The sequence below is a fragment of the Mustela nivalis genome (genome assembly GCF_964662115.1).
Source record: "Mustela nivalis genome assembly, chromosome: 15".
NCBI lineage: Eukaryota > Metazoa > Chordata > Mammalia > Carnivora > Mustelidae > Mustela > Mustela nivalis.
The window spans coordinates 36,821,206-36,841,945 of NC_139034.1; the positions used below are offsets into that span (position 1 = coordinate 36,821,206).

Consider the following 20,740-nt stretch of genomic DNA (forward strand, 5'->3'; position numbering starts at 1 on the left):
TAGTTGTGCAGTGTTTAGAAGAAGGGAAGGATATTTGGTCACAGAACTCCATCTGCTTGCTCTGCCTCCCTTTCTTGTAACCCTTTGAGGGCCCTGAGAACCCCAAGAAGTGATGAGATACTGTCCCTAGAAAACAGAGCATGAAAAACATAGACTTAAATGAATTGTAAGTGAATGTAGGAAAGAAAAATGCTTGCCTTATGTGCCAGCGCACACTTTAATTATAAACTTTCTATGTGCTTTAATGGGATATTATTAATATTTATTAATGTTGCTGTATTTATTCATTCATCAAATTGAACGTTGATTATGTCTACTATAAGCCAGGGTCTGTATTAAGAATTATCAGTGCCCACTCTGTATTAGTCACTGTATTTGTCTCTTTGCATATATTATGCCACTAAATCCTCCAATAACCCTGGAGGCAAGTTTTATTAGGTCCATTTTATAGATTAGAAACTGAGATGTAAAGACGGTAATCAGTTCACTCATGGTCACCAGGTAAGAAATGTCATAGATGAGATTTCTAAACATGATCACTTTCATTACACTCTTCTGTCTCCTTCAGATGAATGACCTTTCTAGGCTGATGGTCTCAATAGAGACAGATGAGTAAGGGCCGCATTGGAATGTCTGTGGAGATATAGAATGACCTGAGTCTTGAGGGATGACATAGGAATTCTCTAGTGACTCAGGAGTGGAAAGGTGATAGGACACTTTAGGCAGGTTAAACAGTGTGTCCAGAGGCATGAGATATGAGCAAGATTTCATTATTTACTTCCCTTTGGTAATGGCTTTCTGACCTCATTGCCTTCAGGCTCTTCCAGTCCACCTTCTATGTCAACACCAGAATGATCTTTCCTAAACTCAAATCTGATCTTGTCGTTTTCAAACTTACAGTTCTGTAGGGTTCGTGTTGTGTACAGTATGACCGAGTCCTCAGCAGAACAAGGAAATCTTCTCACTGTAGGGTCCCCAGGAGACTAATAAGGAGTAGTTGGGAAACAAAAGAAGTAGGTGTGAGGGATAGGAAGAGAGATTCTAAGAACAGGTGCTTCTGAGTCGTAAACTCAAAGTGGAAAAGGATTTGTAGACATGGATTTTAGAAATCAGGAGATCATTGGTGACTTTGGAGAGTCCCAGTAGACTGACTCTAAAATTCAGTACTTAGCACTGGAATTTGGACAAAAACCTTCATTCTCAAGTAGTGATATTATTATTATAAGTTATAAATAGTCTAAAAATGACATGATTCTTATGAAAATATTTGACAGCACTGGGCTTTAATTTTAGAGAGATGATTGATTTGGAGGGCTGATGGTAATGATCACATCTGTGAATGAGAAAGTAGTTGTTGCTCTATTGAAATATCAAAACCAGTATAGAATTGAATTGAGCAGGGAATTATTAGGGGCTTCTAAATGGCAGTTATGTGCTTCCTTTTACTAATGCTTTGAGAAAAACATATGCATATTATATTTACTTCTCTTTAATTATAGGTGCCAGCTGGGACCAGGCCAGTAAATCAGCCTTGTACATCAGACCATTTTATACAAACTTTAAGCCATAAACAACTACTGGCTGAGATGATGCAGTCTCACATGGTTAAGGACATATGTTTAATTGGAGGAAAAGTAAGAATAGCAGTTTCACTGTAGATTTCTCTTTGCTGGCTTTTGGATATTTTGACTTATTCCTTGAATGATTGTATTTCCATTTGTAGGGTTGTGGAAAAACGGTCATTGCTAAGAACTTTGCAGATAACTTAGGATACAACATAGAACCCATCATGCTCTATCAGGTATGAGACTCATTGTTAGCACTTGGATTATGAACATACATATGTGGGCCATCAGTAGAACTTAATGAGTATTCTTCCTTGAGTTATGACCTGTTAATTTTGATGTATATAAATAACAACAATCAAATTGGGATACAATGATAATTATTTGGAAACTTTTGAAAGGGCATTTTAGGAGATCTCATGTGCACAACATATCGGGGTCTGCTTTTCAAGAGAGATGTAATTTATCTGCATGTGCACACAAACACAGAACACATTTAGTAGTAATTTGAAAATCTAAACAAAATGGCAGATAATTAGGTATTCATTGAATAGACTATTTTTTATTATGGAAAAATATATAAAATTTACCATTTTAATCATTTTTAAGTATATAGTTCACTGGAATTAGGTGTTATGTAACCATCACCACTATCTATTTTCAGAACTTATTATTTTCTTTCCTGTATCTCCCTCTCCCTTTCACCCATTTTGTCCTTCCCTCCACCCCCTCCCCTCCGGCAACCACCAGTTTGTTCTCTGTGTTTACAGGTCTGTTTCTGCTTTTTGTTTGTTTATTCATTTTGTTTTTTAGATTCCACATGTAAGTGAAATCATATGGTATTTGTCTTTCTTTGTCTGACTTATTTCCAGAACTCTTGTATTCCAAGTTCTATATTCATTAAACAATAACTTTCTACCCCACCCCCCACCCCCACCCCAGACTCTAGTAATGTCTGTATTACTTTCAGTCCTTATGAGTTTGCCTATTCTAGTTACCTCTTTTTAAATAATATCAAACACTTTTTGTCATTTTGTCTCTATTTTACTTAGAATGATGTTTTCAAGGTTCATTCATGTTATAGGACATATCAGAATTTTATTTCTTTTCATGGCTTGATACTGTTCTATTGTATGGATATACTACTTTTTGTTTATTCAGATGTTGATGAAAGCTCTGGTTGTTTCCACCTTTTGATTATTGTGAATAGTGCTACTGTAAACATTGGTGTATGAGTACCTATTTGAGTCCCTGCTTTTAGTTCTTTTAGGTATATACCTAGAAGTGGCATTGCTGAACCATATTGTAATTCTGTGTTTAACTTTTTGAGGAGCTGTTAAACTGTTTTCCATAGAAGCAGCACCGTTTTGTATTCCCACCAGCAGTGTGTGGAGTGGTAACTCCTTGTACTTTTGATTTGCATTTCCCTGATGACTAATGAGATGAGGTATCTTTTGATGTGTTTATTGGCTGTTGTATGTCTTATGTGGAGAAATGCCTATTCAAGTTCTTGCTTGTATTTCAATTGGGTTGTCTTTTTGTTGCTGAGTTGTAGGAGTTCTTTAAATATTCTGGATATGAGCACCTGGATGGCTCAGTGGTTTGGGCCGCTGCCTTCGGCTTAGGTCATAATCTCAGGGTCCTGGGATCGAGTCCCACATTGGGCTCCCTGCTCAGCGGGGAGCCTGCTTCCCTCTCTCTCTCCCTGCCTCTCTGTCTACTTGTGATCTCTGTCTGTCAAATAAACAAATAAAATCTTTAAAATATATATATATATGTGTGTATATATATATATATATATATATATATATATATATTTTCTGGATAATAACCGATTTTCAATCATGATTTGCAGATATTTTCTCCTATTCTGTAGATGTCTTTTCACTCTTAATACTATCCATTGATGCACAGAAGTTTTTAATTTTGAAAGTCTGATTTACCTTTTGATTATTGTTGCCTATGTTTTTGGTGTTATATACCATAAATCTTTGCCAAGTCCAACATCATGAATTTTCTCTCTGTTTTGTTCTAATGTTATAATTTTAGGTCTTACGTTTAGGTCTTTGATCCCTTGGTCCATTTTGAATTAATTTTTGTATACAGTGAAAAGTAAGGGTCCAACTTCAAATCATTTGGATGTGAATATCCAATTTTTCCAGCACCATATGTTGAAAAGTCTTTTCCTCATGGGATAGTCTTGGCATCCTTGTCAAAAATCAATTGGCCATATATGCCAGAGTTTATTTCTGGGCTTTCTCTTCTATTCCCTTTGTCTGTCTGTCCTTATGTCAGTTCCACCCTGTTTTGATTGCTATAGCTTTGTGGTAAGTTTTAAAGTCAGGAAGTATGCAACCCCAACTTTGTTTTCTTTTCCAGGGTTGTTTTGTATATTCAGGGTTCCTTGAGTTTCTATTTGAATCTTAGGATAAGTTTTTCTATTTATGAAGAAAAGTGCTATTGAGATTTTGAGAGAGATTGTGCTGAATCTATAGATCACTTTGGATAATATTGTCATCTTAATATTAAGTCTTTCAATCTGTGAACATGAATGTCTTCTCAGATATTTGTCTTCTTTAATTTCAGTAATGTTTTATAGTTTTCAGTCCATGAGTCTTTTATCTTCTTGGTTAAATTTATTCCTAAGTATTTTTGAATAGATTATTTTTGTGAATGTACATGTTGTATATAGTATGAAAAAAGCGAACTTACAGTTGGTAATTTTATAGAGTAGAATTTTCTCGCATGTATTTGTTTGTAATGATACCTCCTAAGATATTTTTATCCTGCTAATTTATTGATTCTATATTTTAGTCTTTGGGTGGTTATGATATCTTTTTACTTCTAGTAGAGTCTCTGTTTCTATTCTTTGAATAATTTTTGAAGTAGATGTGATATTATTAACTTACATTTTAGGTTGTATTTTGCATTTTTTATTTATTCTTTAATTAAGCTTTCTTATTGTTACTGACACTAAATATACTGAACATTAAGATTATTTTTATTTTTGAGAAATGACATTTAAACCAGTTACTTATTGTAACTTTGGGTTATAGAAAATGTTGGCAGTTCATATTTCAGAGTGTTGAGAAGATTCCTTTCTGTGCTGCTTTAGGTTACTTTGTGCCTATTGGTTGAATTGGCCAGAATTTAAATAAAATCTATGAAGAAGCATATGATCCAAGTTTATGAAATCATGAAGAAAATAAAGGTGATGAGATTAAAATAGTAGCCTTGGCTTTTAGATATAAACATGTAGAGAAAAGAAAATAAATTTCTACACTGTACAGGAGATGGCAAGTCTTGGAACCCACTGAAAATATATTTTGAAATGAGTTTCTATAAATTGACTGGCTTTTTAAAGAGAATTAAGGAAATTGGGAGAGGGAGTTTATCTTAAACTTTAATGTATGGAAGATGCCATGAAGAATACCCTGCTGTCATATAGAATCACTCCTCTTGATGTCTTTGCAGAGATCAGAAAGCAGATGGTTAGCTCAGTGTGCTAGTTCATATGTCTCTGCCCTTACATAGCTCATGTTAGAAGTGATCTGAAGATGGCATTTTATCACCTTACCAAATGCTTAACTATCACCTTTCTAATTTCCAATGCAAATACTTTTCTACCAAATAATGGGTGGGGCCCAAATCATTAATTATTTGTCACATTAGTTATATTTTACTCTCTATTTTTTTTTTTTTTTTAATATTCCACTTAAAGTCAAGGATAAATACAAGCCTAATCTATTTCCCAGGTGCTACTGCGTTCAACTCATATGGAGAAGACCTTTTGAGGATGATACTTCTTTTCTCTATAACTCCAACCTAATTTATTATTACTATTCTAATTTGTTTTTTCTATCTTTCTAAAATTAGACACATTATTATTTTCTCCACATTAAAAAAAAAACTGCCATTCTACTGAAAGCTGAAAATAATTTAGCTTTATAAATTTTTCCAGATAATACTGTTTCTGTATTAGGTTTTTGTAGTCAGTTTATGGTGATTTGGTAGTGCTTAATTATCCTAAGATTATATGCTTGAACTGTGAAAACTATGGTCACCTTATTCTGCTATTCATTAAAAAGAAGAACCAAGCAAGAGAGTATATATGTATTCACCAATTCAAATCTCAGCTCTGCTGGAAAATTACCCAAAGTATCCTGCCAGTGAGAATGTTTTCTTTATATGTGAAAGAATTACTTTAAGAGACCAAGAACAGATTTCTTATATATTTTTGGAGAGTGACAGCAAGCTAATAAAAATACTATTTTAATGTTTTTTGGGGGGGGTTGTTTGTTTTTTACTTTCTTGTTCAGTTTGTTGATTGATGCATAAACAAAGGTAGGAAAATTCTACCATTAAAGATTGGGGAAACTGGCACAGAGATAATTATGCAAATTAATTGCATATTCTGGAAACCCCTTTTCCAATTTTGCTTTTCTTCTAGAAATATCTAGAAGAAAAGTGGTTTCTGAAAGCATAGACTTCAGAAAAGGATAAAGAAATATAAAAATGTAGGTGAGATTTGATTCCCTCCCTCTTCATATAGATTCTTTCCTGAACTGGATCAAAGCATAAATTAGGCACTGTATGGTCATCTGCAGTTTTGTAAACTGTTAATCAGTTGGTTTTCATGATAGAAGCCAAGCTCCTGAGATCAAATATAAGACCCTTTTTTGTTCACATTTTCATATGTATTAGTAGAGCTCATTGATCTCTATGGGAGAAAGGAATTAATTTAATAGAATTAAAGATGGGTTTGGATTTTATAATAACATAATCTATATTAATGAAAAATTTCTGAACGTTTGAGCCAACATAGAGAATTTAGTGGGAATAAGTAATCCAACATCTGTTTTCCTAGAAGATGTGAAGATTTCGCTGTTATTTGTACATGTATAAAGCTACACTTAATCTGTGGGTTTTGCTTTATTTTTAGACTTGGCTATTTTTAGAACTGGATTTCATATGAAGAAAAAGAAAAACAGAGCCTTAACACAAATTTGTGGCAGTACATAAAATAAGTTTTATAATAGGTTATAAAAATCTTAAATCACTTGGCTCAAGTGTTAGGTCAGATTCTTTTAACTGGTTATTCTTTTTTTAGTGTTGAAGCCAGTGATTTCATAGTACTGAAGAAATCCAAGTTATTATTCTTTTCCTTCACAACAGATAAAGGCGTGTTTCCAGATTTCTTTCCACACCATCATAAACAGCACCAGATCTGAGATATCTTTCTTTTGTTAAAGTACTAGTTGGATAAAAGCCAAGTCAACTCCGATAAAAATTTTAAGAACAAATAAGTTCATGGCACTTTTAATGAAAATAATCACTATCTAAAACATACTGAAATGTTAGAGTCATTTTTAATTTTTAGCTAAGTTTTTCTTCCTATAGCTAAACTCAAACCAAATCCTTTTTTCTATCTTCCATCTAATCTACAATCTCTACTTCTTCCTGTTTATCCAAATACAGTGGAAAGTATCCTCCTTTCATTCTCTGTCCTTTGTTGTTACTGCTCTATGTCTTGGATTTATTTACTCACTTCTTGTCTTTGCCTTGACTTTGTACTTTTCTCTCATCAAGATTTTAAGATAGCTGTATTCACTTAAATGATTAATATTTAACCTTGAGGCTGACTTTCTATATGATTCCGTGTAGCTCCTCTTGTTTTCTTGATTCCTTATTTTGCTACCATCTGTCATCCTTCCTGTCTTCTTTGTATTTTTTCTTTTCCCACCTACTAACCTTCATAAGGCTATCAGAGATTTTACTTACCTCAGCTCCTTCAAATTTCTTCTATTATAAAATTTATTTTTAAAGAACAATATATGTCATCATCACATAAGAACTTTAAAATGGTTGACTTCAGTAATCCTTTTCAACTCCCAGGATTACTAAGGCTCCTGTCTCATGTCTTCTTCAGATTCTTCTTTTTAATGATGTGGCTTTGTCTCCTACCTCCTTTGAATAGAATGTGCTTTGAAATTTATTGCAGTCCATCAAGGTATAAAATTTAGTGCATGTAAACATTTAAAGATTAACAGAATAAAATTTCCCTTCTAATTTGAAGGGATGTTTTTATTCAATATGATTCCATATTTCTTGCCTATAATGTCAGAGTCATGCTACATGGACCAATAACTAAATGTTGTTTGCATAATTTCATAGATAAGTTATTGTGCATTATGCTATTTATAATTACAAAATTATAAGTATTATACATCGTACGGAATAGTTACCTCAGTAAATTTCATCAGGGTACTAATAAGCAGGAGGCAGTTGCACACACAGGGAATTTTACAAGTCAAATTGTAAAGCCACAAACTACAGCTGTAGTCCACAAGCTACTTCAGAAATATATTTTATTGGAAACAGAGTATAAATGACAGATATCATTTGTCATAAATGACAGGTGTCAGATATCACCATTTTTGGAAAAGGCAACTCAAGATTATGCTCAGCTAATTTCAAAGTGGCCATTGTGTTTATTGCCTGTGTTTATTTATTACATTTCTTCATTTTAGAAATGAATAATGAATACAACTCATATACATCAAAATTGTTTTTAGGCACAGGTATCATTTCTTTCCTTAACTCGTTTTTAAGATTTTCACATAGTGCTTATGCTTTATTTTTATGTAAAAATGCCACAAGCTTTATTATCCATGTTTTGCAGCTTCAAAGAAATGAAGTAATAATGTCTCTAATTATTTCAATGCACACTTCATACCTCAAGCACATGGGAAAGCTAGTTGTTTCATGCAGAAGTTATATAAAGAAGCAGTTTTAGAGTGCTAGCTAATTACTTCAATAAAAAGCCAGTCTCTTGTCACTTTAACAAGAAAAAATATCCATCAAACATATAATTTAAACAATAGGTTGAATCAGAAGATGTGGTAATATAATGGGAGGGTTCTGTGAACATTTCTAAAAACAATCTGTGGCTGTTATTTAGAACTGAATATATACTCTCTTCTTCTGGAGATTTAATTCAGGATGTATTTAGAAAACAACTCATTTCTCTCTTCTAGTTAGCCTGAACAGCATGTTTATGCACATTCTGTTACTGTCTTCCTATTCCTTTTATGGGCAATTAAGGGCTTTTTTTTAAAGGAGAGCCAAACAAAGGGGTGATATTACTCTATATCAGGGTTGATGACCTCTTTCTTTAATGGGCTGGATCATAAATATTTGGACTTTGTGGACCAAGTGGACCCTCTTGAAACAACTCAACTCTGCTCTTGCAGTAGTAAAGGAGCCACAGGCAATCCGTGACTAATGTATCTATGTTCTACCTTATCACAGTTTTGGTGTTTTTGTTTTTGTTTTTGTTTTTGTTTTTTAATATTAAATTAGGGACACCTGGGTGACTCAGTCAGTTAAGCTGCTGCCTTTGGCTCAGGTCATGATCCCAGGGTCCTGGGATCGAGTCCCACATCAGACTCCTTGCTCAGCAGGGAGCCTGCTTCTCTCTCCACCTCTGCTTGCTTGTGCGTGCTCTCTCTCATTCTCTCTCTCTGACGAATGAATAAAATCTTTTAAAAAAATATTAAATTAAATTTTTATTTATTTATTTGAGAGAGAGAGCAAACATGAGTGGGGGGAGAGGCAGAGGGAGAGAGATGAGCAGACTTCCCACTGAGGAGGGATACATGGCTTGATCATGGGACCCTGAGATCATGACCTGAAGGAAGGTGGATGGATGCTTAACAGACTGAGCTACCCAGGCACCCCTTTGGTGTTTTATTTTTAATTCAGGTTTTGGTTTTTGTTTTTTAATTGAGGTGCAATTCACGTATAGTAAAATCATACAGTAAAATTTGTGTATGTTGCAAATGACAGACACATTTGGTCATATAACCACTACCACAATTGAGATAATGGAACAATTACATAAGCTTAAAAAATTCCCTTGTGCCTCTTTGTAGCCACTCCTCCCTGACATGGGTAACCACTGTTCGGTGTTCTCTCTCTATTTCGCCTTTTCTAGAATGGCATATAAATGGATTTAAACAGCCTTTTGAGTCTGGTTTCTTTCACTTACATAATGCATTTGAGATTCATTAGCACTGCTGCATGTTTCAGTAGTTTGTTCTCTTTAATTGCTGAGAACCCTATCACATTTTTCTAAAGATTTTACTTATTTATTTATTTGAGAGAGAGATAAAGATTGAGAGAATGAGTAGGGGGAGGGGTAGAGAGAGAAGCAGACTCTCCACGGAGCAGGATGCCCATCGTGGGACCAGATCCCAGGACCTTGGGATCATGACCTGAGCTGAAGGTAGAAGCTTAACTGACTGAGCCACCCAGATGCCCCCCTTATAACATTTTTATTGGTGTTTGTGTCAGTACCTCTGTGTGTTCCTGCTACCGTAGCTTTACTTCTGGGGCTCAACCCTTCTCACCTCTGTTATCAACTCTAACTTTCTCGGCTTTCCACCCGTGTCAAGTCTGGGTTTTTCCCAATCTATCGTTCCAACACTGAATTTTGTTCTTTCTAATTTTCCCTCTGCTTTAAGCCTTTGAATCACTTCTAATAATTTGGAAGCTAATATTCAAATTCTGTTGCTTAGCACACTGCTTTTTTTTTTCCCCCGGCCCGTGCAAACCTTCCTTCGCTGGGTTTGAGGCTTCAGCCCGTGCAGCTAACATTCACCTTTTAACTCCAGCCATACAGAATGGTTTATGGTCTCCTGAGCGTGACTGGCTGTGTGAGGCAGCCATACTTTCTTGCTTTGTTCATGCTGTATGAACCTCCTTCTGTGGGCCAGTTTGCTTACTCTTCAGAGTTTAGCTCCACTGCTGCTATCTCTGCATTTTCTGGTAAGTCCCCAGTTTGATTTATATGTACTTCCTGTGTGTTTTACTGGATCTTAAATCTATGGTTCTGTACTATAATAATACTGTATTTCATGCAGGCCAGTATGCCATCAGTTGTAAGACATGCCATTATTTTGTGTTCTGCTAAGAAAGTCATGCAGCAAATAAAATTAGGACATGACTTTATCAATTAGCATTTTTATTTTATTCTTACTGAAAGAGCTCTTTTAGACTTAATTTAGGTCATGTATCTCTGGTGCATGCAGAAAAAGGAAAATATAAATGCAGGAAATGCTGGAAACATTTTTAAAACTTCTTTACCTTCAGTCTGACTTTTCTAAAGCACTTTTTGGTTCAGCTATAAAGGTGGTATATGTGTTTAACATACTATTCTCTGCATCTTCCATGCTTTGTCAAGAACAGAGTGCTCTTCCATGATTTCCAGGATATTCTTCAAAGTTGCTGATAGCCATTTGGATTTTGATATTGGTCTTAACTTTAACAGAAGGGATTGACCGAAATGTTTTAAGGCAATAGTTATGACTCATATTCTTTTCCCAAGTGGTCTTTAATTTGTTGACCAAAACATGAATGGATTATAGTTTCCCCTTTTCACCACAAGTAGATATACAAAACCAGGTTCAGACATGGGCAGAGAATAATTAGCTGACCAGCAGCTGTATTAAGATTCTGTCCGTTGAAGGTTCATCCTAATTTAAAAAGTGTGTATCTTGAAATTGATGGAATTTAGCTATTTGTCTCTCCTATCATTTGCAAATTCCTTGGGGGTAGGACAATGTGCTGTTTGACAATATGTTCTTTTCGTGTGCATATAGTAGATGTTTCAAGATGAAAAAGTAAAACTTAAAAATTCTATATCATCTGTGAATTTTGTAATAGAAAGTGTAAACTAACTAAGGGCAGATACCTTTTCAAAAGTGATCTTTCTCATTCTTCCTCATTGTATTTACATATTATTCCCTCATATCTAACCAATGCCCTATATACAGATAATTGGTTTTATTCCCAATATTTTATAATCACACACGAAGTTGCAGTTAATAACCTTGTGCATATGTGTTTTTTCGTTATTAGAAGTGTATCTTAAAGACTTTTATTTATTAATTTGAGAGGGAGAGAATGAGAGAGAAAGCATGAGAAGTGCTAGGGTCAGAGGGAGAAGCATACTTCCTGCTGAGCAGGGAGCCTGATGCGGGACTTGATCCTGGGACTCCAGGATCATGACCTGAGCTGAAGGCAGTCGCTTAACCAACTGAGCCACCCAGGTATCCCTAGACGTGTATCTTCAGGATTAATTCCTAACACCCAGGTATCCCTAGAAGTGTATCTTCAGGATTAATTCCTATAAGTGGAATTGTGAGGTCAATAGATAAATGCATGGGTAGTTTTGTTGGGAATTGCCAAATCTGCCTCTATAAATATGATACCATTTTGCTTTCCCATCAACAATGCCGACAGACAGGGCTACCAAGCTTTTTAATAGTTGCAAGTTTGATACTTCAAAATGGTATTAAGGAGTAGTTTTAGTTTGTATTTCTTATATTAGGAGAGAATTGAAAATCATTTTTCTTTCTTTCTATTTTTAGACTTAATTTATTTATTTGTCAAAGAGAGAGTGAGAGAGAGAGAGAGAGAGAGAGAGAGAGTGAGAGCACACAAGCAGGGGGAGCAGCAGGCAGAGGGAGAAGCAAGGCTCCCCACTGAGCAGGGAGCCTGATGTGGGGCTCGATCCCCAAACCCTGGGATCATGACCTGAGCCGAAGGCAGACACTTAACCGACTAAGCCACCCAATGTATCTCTGAAAATCATTTCTAATTTTAAGGGACATTATATCATGTCTTTTCTTACTAAATTACCTATTCTTTTTTTTTTTTTTTGCCCATTTTTCTATTGAGTGGCCTTTTTTCCTTTCTGTTTTTGAATTATTAATGTGTTAGCCATTTTGCTTTTTGCCTGTGATATATGCTACATGTATTTTCTCTCAGTGTCACTTGCTCTTTGGCTTTATTTTTCTTTGCCTCATAATAGTTTTATTAATATTTTGTTCTATTGCATCTAGGTTTTGAGTCATGGGTAGAAAGTCTTTCTTTATACCCAGGTTATGAAGGAATTCATCCTTGACTTTTTCAGCTTCTAGATTGGACTCTCTCCAGTCCTCACACATAATGCCTTCTGTTTTAGAGCCAGCAGCAGAGCCTTGAGTCCTTCTCAGGCTGCCCTCTCTCCCTCTAACCCCAGCTGGGAAAGGTCCTGCAGCTTCACGGACTCATGTCATAAGATTGGACCCACATGCGTAATCAAGGATGATCTCCTCTCCTCAAGGCGCTTCATTTAGTCATATCTGCAAAGTTCCATTTGTCATGTGGACTAACATATTCACAGACTATCAGACATCTTTGTGTAGGGACATTATTCTGCCTACCACCCTGACCATTTTAGAAGATCTCATCACTGAAGGTATTGCCATTCATGGTATTTGAGTTACGAATATAGCACACCTACATCAGCCAATAGAGTTTTCATATCCATAGTGATTCTCTCTAGCTGTAAGCACCCAACTTCAACATTATATTTTTTGGTGTAGTTGTGACCGTTTATTGGTTGAAGTTATATAGTATTTTATAACAAGTTATTTTCCTTGTACTAAAGGTTAGGCATTGTCCTGTATTTTTATTTGAAATTATGTGTGGAGGTGCATTGTATTGCCCGTGGATTTTTTCAAGCTTATAAAGCAAATGTTTGAAGGTATTGTTTGTAAAATAGGGATATTAGGCCCAACAGAATTGAGAACCAGTAGGCTAGACCACAGCACCATGCTTGGCAAGAAGTAGATATTCGCGGAAATATGCAGCATCTTAGCGGCTTAGGAAACCTAAAAATATTTTAAGTGGAATGGCTTTTATTTTTATGTATGTCAGGGATAGGTGTGATTTTTCAGACATTGTTCTCATTCTCCCCATAAAAACATTTAAGAGCTTTTCTATGTATAGTGTTCTATAATGTAGAAAAAATGAGATAATTATTTAGATCAACCTGATTTCTGAGAACAAGTTCTTATAGAATAAAGCAGGAGACTCTATTTTGAGACAAATTCATTTCAGTTCTAGAATTATAATTTTCTATGTATTTCTGTGTTTTTCCAAAATAAAGTTTTGTGATGATATAATAATCTCTTTCTGTAGCCTCTTTGAAGTGATCAAAGTGATTTACCAAAAGTTAACCAAGTAGTTACTCTAAAATATTCCAGTAAAGTGGAATTTCCTGACTTTCAAAATTAAGGATGAGAAAGGTTAAGTGCTAGAGTTTATACCTCAAATTACCCAAAGCTTGTACAATAGTTTCTAGCTTATTCATTTTCAAGCCTTTTTTTTTTTTTTTTTTTTTGCCTTCTAGCTTGTACATCTTTAAAAACAATAAACAGCAGACAATGAGGCTCACTCTGAGATAAGAGGGAGCTGGGTTGAGGCCCTACACTACCATCTGTTTTTATTTGGAATGCTTTCCCTCACATTAGCTTGATTTGCTTTGGCATGCCAGTGTTGTCACATCAGTTTGTTTTTCAGTATTGGTCTGTTTTTCTACTTGCTAGCTTTTTAAAAACAACATAATGGAATGGAGGAATTTCAAAAAATCAATGGTTGTCTTCAGCTGATAGAACACCATGTCAACCTTGTGTTATTTTTATAACTGAAACTTTGTAAAATGCATCTTAGGTTCTCATTTTGACAGAGACACAGTCAAAAGTTGTACAAAGTTATGTATTGAAAAGGCAAGATATTAGCTGGTTTAACTCGATAGTCCTTTCAACTTATATATTGTAAAAAATGCAAAATATACATTAAAGTTTAACTGTGCAACTGTAGAGGTTCATTTAGAAGGAAGAGTCTTATGTTACACAAATTTGCCATTTAAAAGGCCATAGGTTTTATATTTGCTTTTTAAAAAAATATCAAAATTTGATATTCCATCTTTTATAGTTTTTTTGAACTATGCACTGGACTCCTTATTTAATTGAAACTGTGTACTTCTTAAGTAGTAGACAAAATCTTTTGTGTTATCTTAACAAATTTAGTTATCATGAGGTATTTATTAGATTTGTAACAACACAGTAGGGGCCTCTAGGAATGTGTATAAAAATAAACATTACAATAAAACCAAATCCATTAGTCCAGGGAAGAAAACAAGTGACCAAGGAATGCTACCAAATAAGGAACTCTAGCCTGAAAGGTATTTCATTTACCATCCTTGGTGATCCAAAAACATGGGACCTGTAAGCTTGAGGGAAGGATTTGCAAATTTGGGGATTCTCTGTGGAGTACCTCCGAATTTAAGGACACTGTGTAATGAAATCCAGCACTGTTGGTAAGAACACGTTGTTACACTTGATCATCTCTGTTAGTATTTTTGTTTTAAATGTACTTTGCAGTAATTTTGATTAGGGTCCTGGGGCAATTTTATTCCTTTTTAATTTTTTTATTTGAGTATAGTTGACACAATGTTACATAGTTTCAGGTGTACAACATAGTGATTCAACTTTTCTACGTGTTATGCTATGTTCAGCACAAGTATAATTGCCATCTGTCACCCTACAATACTATTACAACATCACTGACTATATTCCCTATGGTACTACTAATTTCTGGGTATTTATTTTGTATCCTGCAACTTTACTGAATTCATTTATCACTTCTAATAGTTTTCTGGTGAAGTCTTTTGGGTTTTCTATATATAGGATCATTTTATCTGCAGATAATGACAGTTTAACTTCTTTATCAATATGGATGCCTCTTACTTCTTTTTCTTGTCCGAGTGCTGTCTGTGGCTTCAACTTCCAGTACTATGCTGAATGAAAATGGTGAGAGTGGGAATCTTTGTATTGTTCCCAATCTTAGAGGAAAGCTCTCAGTTTTTCACCATTGAGCACAATGTTTGTGGTGAGTTTTTCATATATGGTCTTTATTACATTGAGGTATATTCCCTCTAAGCCTACTTTTTTGAGAGTTTTTTTTATCATGAACAAAGGTTGAATTTTGTCAAATGCTTTTTCTGCATCTATTGAGATGATCATAATTTTTATCCTTCATTTTGTTAATGTGGTGTATCATGTGGATTGATTTGTAAATATTAAACTATCCTTGCATCCTTGGAATAAATTCCACTTGATCACGATAAGTGATCCATTGAATGTATTGTTGGATATTGGCCTGTGGTTTTCCCTTTTGTGGTATCTTTGTCTGGTTTTGGTATTAGGGTAATCTTCGCATCATAGAATGTATTTAGAAGCTTTCCTTCCTCTTCCATTTTTCAGAATAGTTTGAGAAGGATGGGTACTAACTCTTCTTCAAACGTTGGGTAAAATTCACCTATGAATACATCTAGTCCTAGATTATTACTTTTTGGTAGCTCTTTGATTACAAGTCCAATTTTGTTACTAGTAATTAGTCTGTTCAGATTTTCTACTTCTTCCTGATTCAGTTTTGCAAGATTGTGTTTCTAAGAATTTATTCATTTCTTCTGTGTTGTCCAATTTGTTGACATAGAGTTTTTCATCATATTCTACTATAATCCTTTCTGTGGTGTCAGTTATTACTTCTCTTTTTATTTGGGTTCTTTCTCTTTTTTTTCTTGATGAGTATGGCTAAGGGTTTCATTGATTGATTGATTGATTGATTGATTTTTGGTCTCTGTGTCATTTGTTTCTGATCTGATCATTATTATCTTTTTCCTTCTACTCACCATGGGTTGGTTTGTTCTTCTTTTTCTAGTTCATTTAGGTGTGAAAAGTTATATTGTTTATTTGAACTTTTTCTTGTTCCTTGAGATAAGTCCATATTGCTATATATTTCCCTCTTAGGACTGTTTTTGCAATTTTGGACAATTGTATGTATGTCATTTGTCTCCATTTTTTTTTTTTTTAGCTCTTCTTTTATTTCTTCATTGATCCATTGGTTATTTAATATTTTCTAGCCTCCACATGTTTGTGTTTTTTTCAGTTTTTTTTCTTGTGATTGATTTCTAGTCTCCTACCATTGTAGTCAGAAAAGATGCATGGTATGATTTCATTATTCCTACATTTATTGAGACTTGTTTTGTGGCCTAACATGTGATCTGTTCTGGAGAATGTCACATGTGCTCTTGAAAGGAATGTGTCATCTGTTGTTTTGGGTGGAACATTCTGTATGTATCTGTTAAGCTCATTTGGTCTAATGTGTCATTCAAAGACACTGTTTCCTTATTGACTTTCCTTACATCCATTGATGTAAGTTGGGTGTCAAGTCCCCTATTATTATTGTATTGCCATTAATTTCTCCCTCTGTATTCAGTAATATTTGTTTGATGTTTTCAGGTCCTCTAGTGTTGGGTGCAGAGATATTTACAATTGTTATATCCTCTTGTTGGAGTGATCCCTTTATCATTTTGTAATGCCCTTCTTTATCTCTTGTTACAGTCTTTGTTTTAAAATCTGTTTTGTCTAAGTATTGCTACCCTGGCTTTATTTTTATTTTCTTTCATGTCAATTTGCATGGTAAATGTTTTATTTCATTTTGTATGTTTCTTCATGTCTGAGGTGAGTTTCCTATAGACAGTATATAGATAGGTCTTTTTTTTTTAATCTGTTATGTCACACTGTGTCTTTTGATTGGAGCATTTAGGCCATTTATGTTTAAAGTAGTTATTGATAAGTGTGTACTTATTTCCATTTTGTTCATAGTTTTCTGGTCATTTTTGTAGTTCTCTGTTCCTTTCTTGCACTCTTTCTTTGTGATTGATGAATTTCTATAGTATTGTGTTTGGATTTCTTATTTACTTATTTATTTATTTTGGTATATATTATACTTTTGGGTTTATGGTTACCATGAGGTTCATTTATAACATCCTAAATATATAGCAGTCTATGTTAAGTAGATAGACACAAGCTCAAATACATTTAAAAAACCCCTTTTTTATTCCTTCCTCCATGTTTCATGTATTTGCTGTTATACTTTATATCTTTTATTCATAATATTCTTATGAAAATTAATTATGGCCACTTATTTTACACCTTTAAGTCTGTAGAGCAATCTTTTAAGGGTCCTCAGGATTTTGTTGTTATCGAAGATCAGGGCAAGAATGAGTTTGCTAGAGGTTAATGAGATTAGTGGTGATGTTATATATCTATATTCTTTTTATGAGGAGTATGTCAAAAAACAAAAGAAAGAAGGATATAATTTAGATTTGATTTTGAAATTCACAATTTTTGTATGTACAGTGTATTTTGTAAACATTTTATTCTTAGAAATAAAAAGTAAATACATCTCTCAGCTTTTTTTTTTTTTTTTTTTTTTTTTTTTTGAAAGTTAATTTTTTTTTTAATTTATTTTTTATTTTCAGCATAACAGTATTCATTATTTTTCACCACACCCAGTGCTCCATGCAATTCGTGCCCTTTATAATACCCACCACCTAGTACCCCAACCTCCCACCCCCCACCCCTTCAAAACCCTCAGATTGTTTTTCAAAGTCCATAGTCTCTCATGGTTCACCTCCCCTTCCAATTTCCCCCAACTCCCTTCTCCTCTCTAACTCCCCATGTCCTCCATGCTATTTGTTATGCTCCACAAATAAGTGAAACCATATGATAATTGACTCTCTCTGCTTGACTTATTTCACTCAGCATAATAATCTCTTCCAGTCCCGTCCATGTTGCTACAAAAGTTGGGTATTGGTCCTTTTTTTTTTTTTTTTTTTTTTTTTTTATAAACATATATTTTTATCCCCAGGGGTACAGGTCTGTGAATCACCAGGTTTACACACTTCACAGCACTCACCAAAGCATAAATCTGAGATTATCTTAATGTTTATACTCTACGGGCAGGATATTTTTGGCAGGATATTTTTGCTTATTTGAGTGAAACTTATTTGAGACAGACCTGGAAAGCCCATAGAATTTCAGCTAGTATCTTTTGGGTGAAAAAAAAAAATTGATAATACTTAGCCCAGTCAAAAAAATTTGAATGCCCACCAGTGTATATTTTTGATTCAGAAAGAAGAAAGTGAAAAATCATATCCACCTAGAGCTATAATTATTGTTAGCTAAAACATCTTTATTTTAATCTTTTACACATGTGTACAAAGGTAATATTTGTTTATTTATTACTATTTTTTTGTTGTTGTGTTGTTAGTCACCATACAGTACAGTGCTAGTTTTTGATGTAGTGTTCCATGATTCATTGTTTGCGTGTAACACCCAATTCTCCATGCAAAGGTGTTTTTAAACAGCAGTGGAGACTAGCTGTATTTGGGGGCATTTTGGAGAGTGCCAAACATTCTAGAATAAATTTTAAGACTAATTCTAGTCTTATTTTAGCCCCTTGACACACAAGATGTTTATTGAGTTTATTTCATCAAACCAATGACTTACATCCAGTTTTCTCAAGGAAATGTCAGAAAAATTAACATATATCATTAGAAGGTACTAAAAACATATAAGGTACATAATTACTTTAGGGTTCAGAACTATGTTTTCTGATACATTTCATGCAGCCATGCTTCTTATTTTAATGGGACTTTTTTTCAGTAGGGTTTCTCCTTTGCAAATCAAAAGAGCAAAATTATAAAAAATAAAAATAAAAAATTCCAAATGACACTGAATTAAGAAATATGTGGATATTTTCCAGGGATCTGAATGAGAAGGTGAGGTGTTCAAGGTTAGACAATGGTAGTGCTAAAGGAACAGAATTTTATGTCCTGTTGTTTTAAAAATTTTAAGGAAATACAGAAAGAGGAAATGGTTCAGGCTCTATGATATCATTAGTACTGTTTTTACTCTCTTAAGTTCAAGAGTTTCAGAGATAAGAAAAATATATGCAAAAATTGGGACATTCATCTTTTTTTATTTTTATTAGTGTACTTTCAAAATAATTATAGGGAGTAAGCACACTCTTTTTTAAATTTTGCTCCAGGAAGAATAAAGAAATGATGTATTTTTAGCAATTTCTTGATACAGTATATATTAAAGTAGATACGGATATTACAACAATTTCACAGTACTAAAATCCAAATACTCTATAAGACGGAGATGCTGTTACTCTATGTTAAAGGTTAGTTTATTATTGAAATTAATTCATATCGCTGAGTCATTCACACTATGCTAAAAAATTCTGTCAATAGTTAGGTTTGATTAGGTTCAGTTGCACAGAAGTTCTGTTTTATTTTGGTGTTCTTGCACTATCACACAATCAAAAATAATTTCTGATTTTAATTCATATTATGGAAAGAGGGGGCCACTATCTCTTTAAGGCAAAGTAGGAATCTTCATCTTTGCTCTCTATACAGGAATTTAATTACGAAACCTAGCAGCTTGTATTTAAAAGGAATGCTTTTTTCTTTCTCGCAGAAAAGTTTTTATTTTAATGTGAAGACATACTGGAAGTGAAGAATGACTCTTTTTTACCACGAGAATATGAAAGAGTTTAGGTGGTAAAACTGAACTGAGCTAGTCTTGTAGGAAATGCCAAGTGTTTTCCATTTTTTACTCCTGTGAGGATTGAACAAAGGGAGAATATTTCTGGTCTGTGGTTGTGGTTGGCATTAGCAGTGCTGAGCTCTGTTGATCTGTTAGTCCTTGGTGTGTTGCAAAAAATAATCATACTATGTTCGGAATAATGGAGTCTCTAACTGCCGGGTTGTAAAAGAAGAGTCCTGTGTACTGGTTGTCTTTCTCATCATCTTTACTGGTAAATATTTACTCATTTGAATGAGGCAGCTATTGTGGCCAGTGTGTGAATTAACAAGATATGAAAGGATTTTGGCATCATCAGCCGATGAATTAGTGCTTTTTCATAGTGTGTGTAGAACGATGATGCAGGATATCTTGGTATGAGATTAAGGAGTTTTCTCTGTTGAAACTTTAAAAAATGTTACCAGTTGCTAGCCTCAGCTCCATATGGGTCTGAACTTCTCATGCTAGAGTCATAGTCCTTATCTTTTCCTGGGCCCATGCAAAAGACTCAAGAGCTAAAATGGGTCAGGATACCATAATTTTCAGTGTGAAGCTGGCATTTTCAAAACTAACGCCCATTCATTTCTTTAAAAATACAGTATCAGTGGGATTCTTTCTTCATGTTACCCCTTCTCTGAACACCAGTAGGAATATTTGAAGGAAATAAGACTTACTCTTTCCTCTTCTATCTTCTTTTTTTTTTACCTTTTAATTTATACTGTTTTGTTATAGACTTCATAATGTCCTCGTGTAATCTGATAATTCTTACTAGAATAAGAGAGGGGTGTAAATAAGTAGGATGAGACCCAATTTCACACTGAGTTCATATTTCTGCTTTAAAGTCAT

General features: G+C 34.2%; 1 protein-coding gene across 1 annotated transcript in view; it reads left to right on the forward strand.

Moving 5' to 3' along the window:
* VWA8 (von Willebrand factor A domain containing 8) overlaps positions 1 to 20,740 on the forward strand; it is a 322,462-nt gene that overhangs the window by 74,817 nt on the left and 226,905 nt on the right. Inside the window, exons 11-12 of the mRNA XM_082701350.1 lie at positions 1,500 to 1,634; positions 1,724 to 1,801. Of these exons, the coding sequence (XP_082557476.1) occupies positions 1,500 to 1,634; positions 1,724 to 1,801 (213 nt within the window). The remainder of the gene's footprint in view (positions 1 to 1,499; positions 1,635 to 1,723; positions 1,802 to 20,740) is intronic.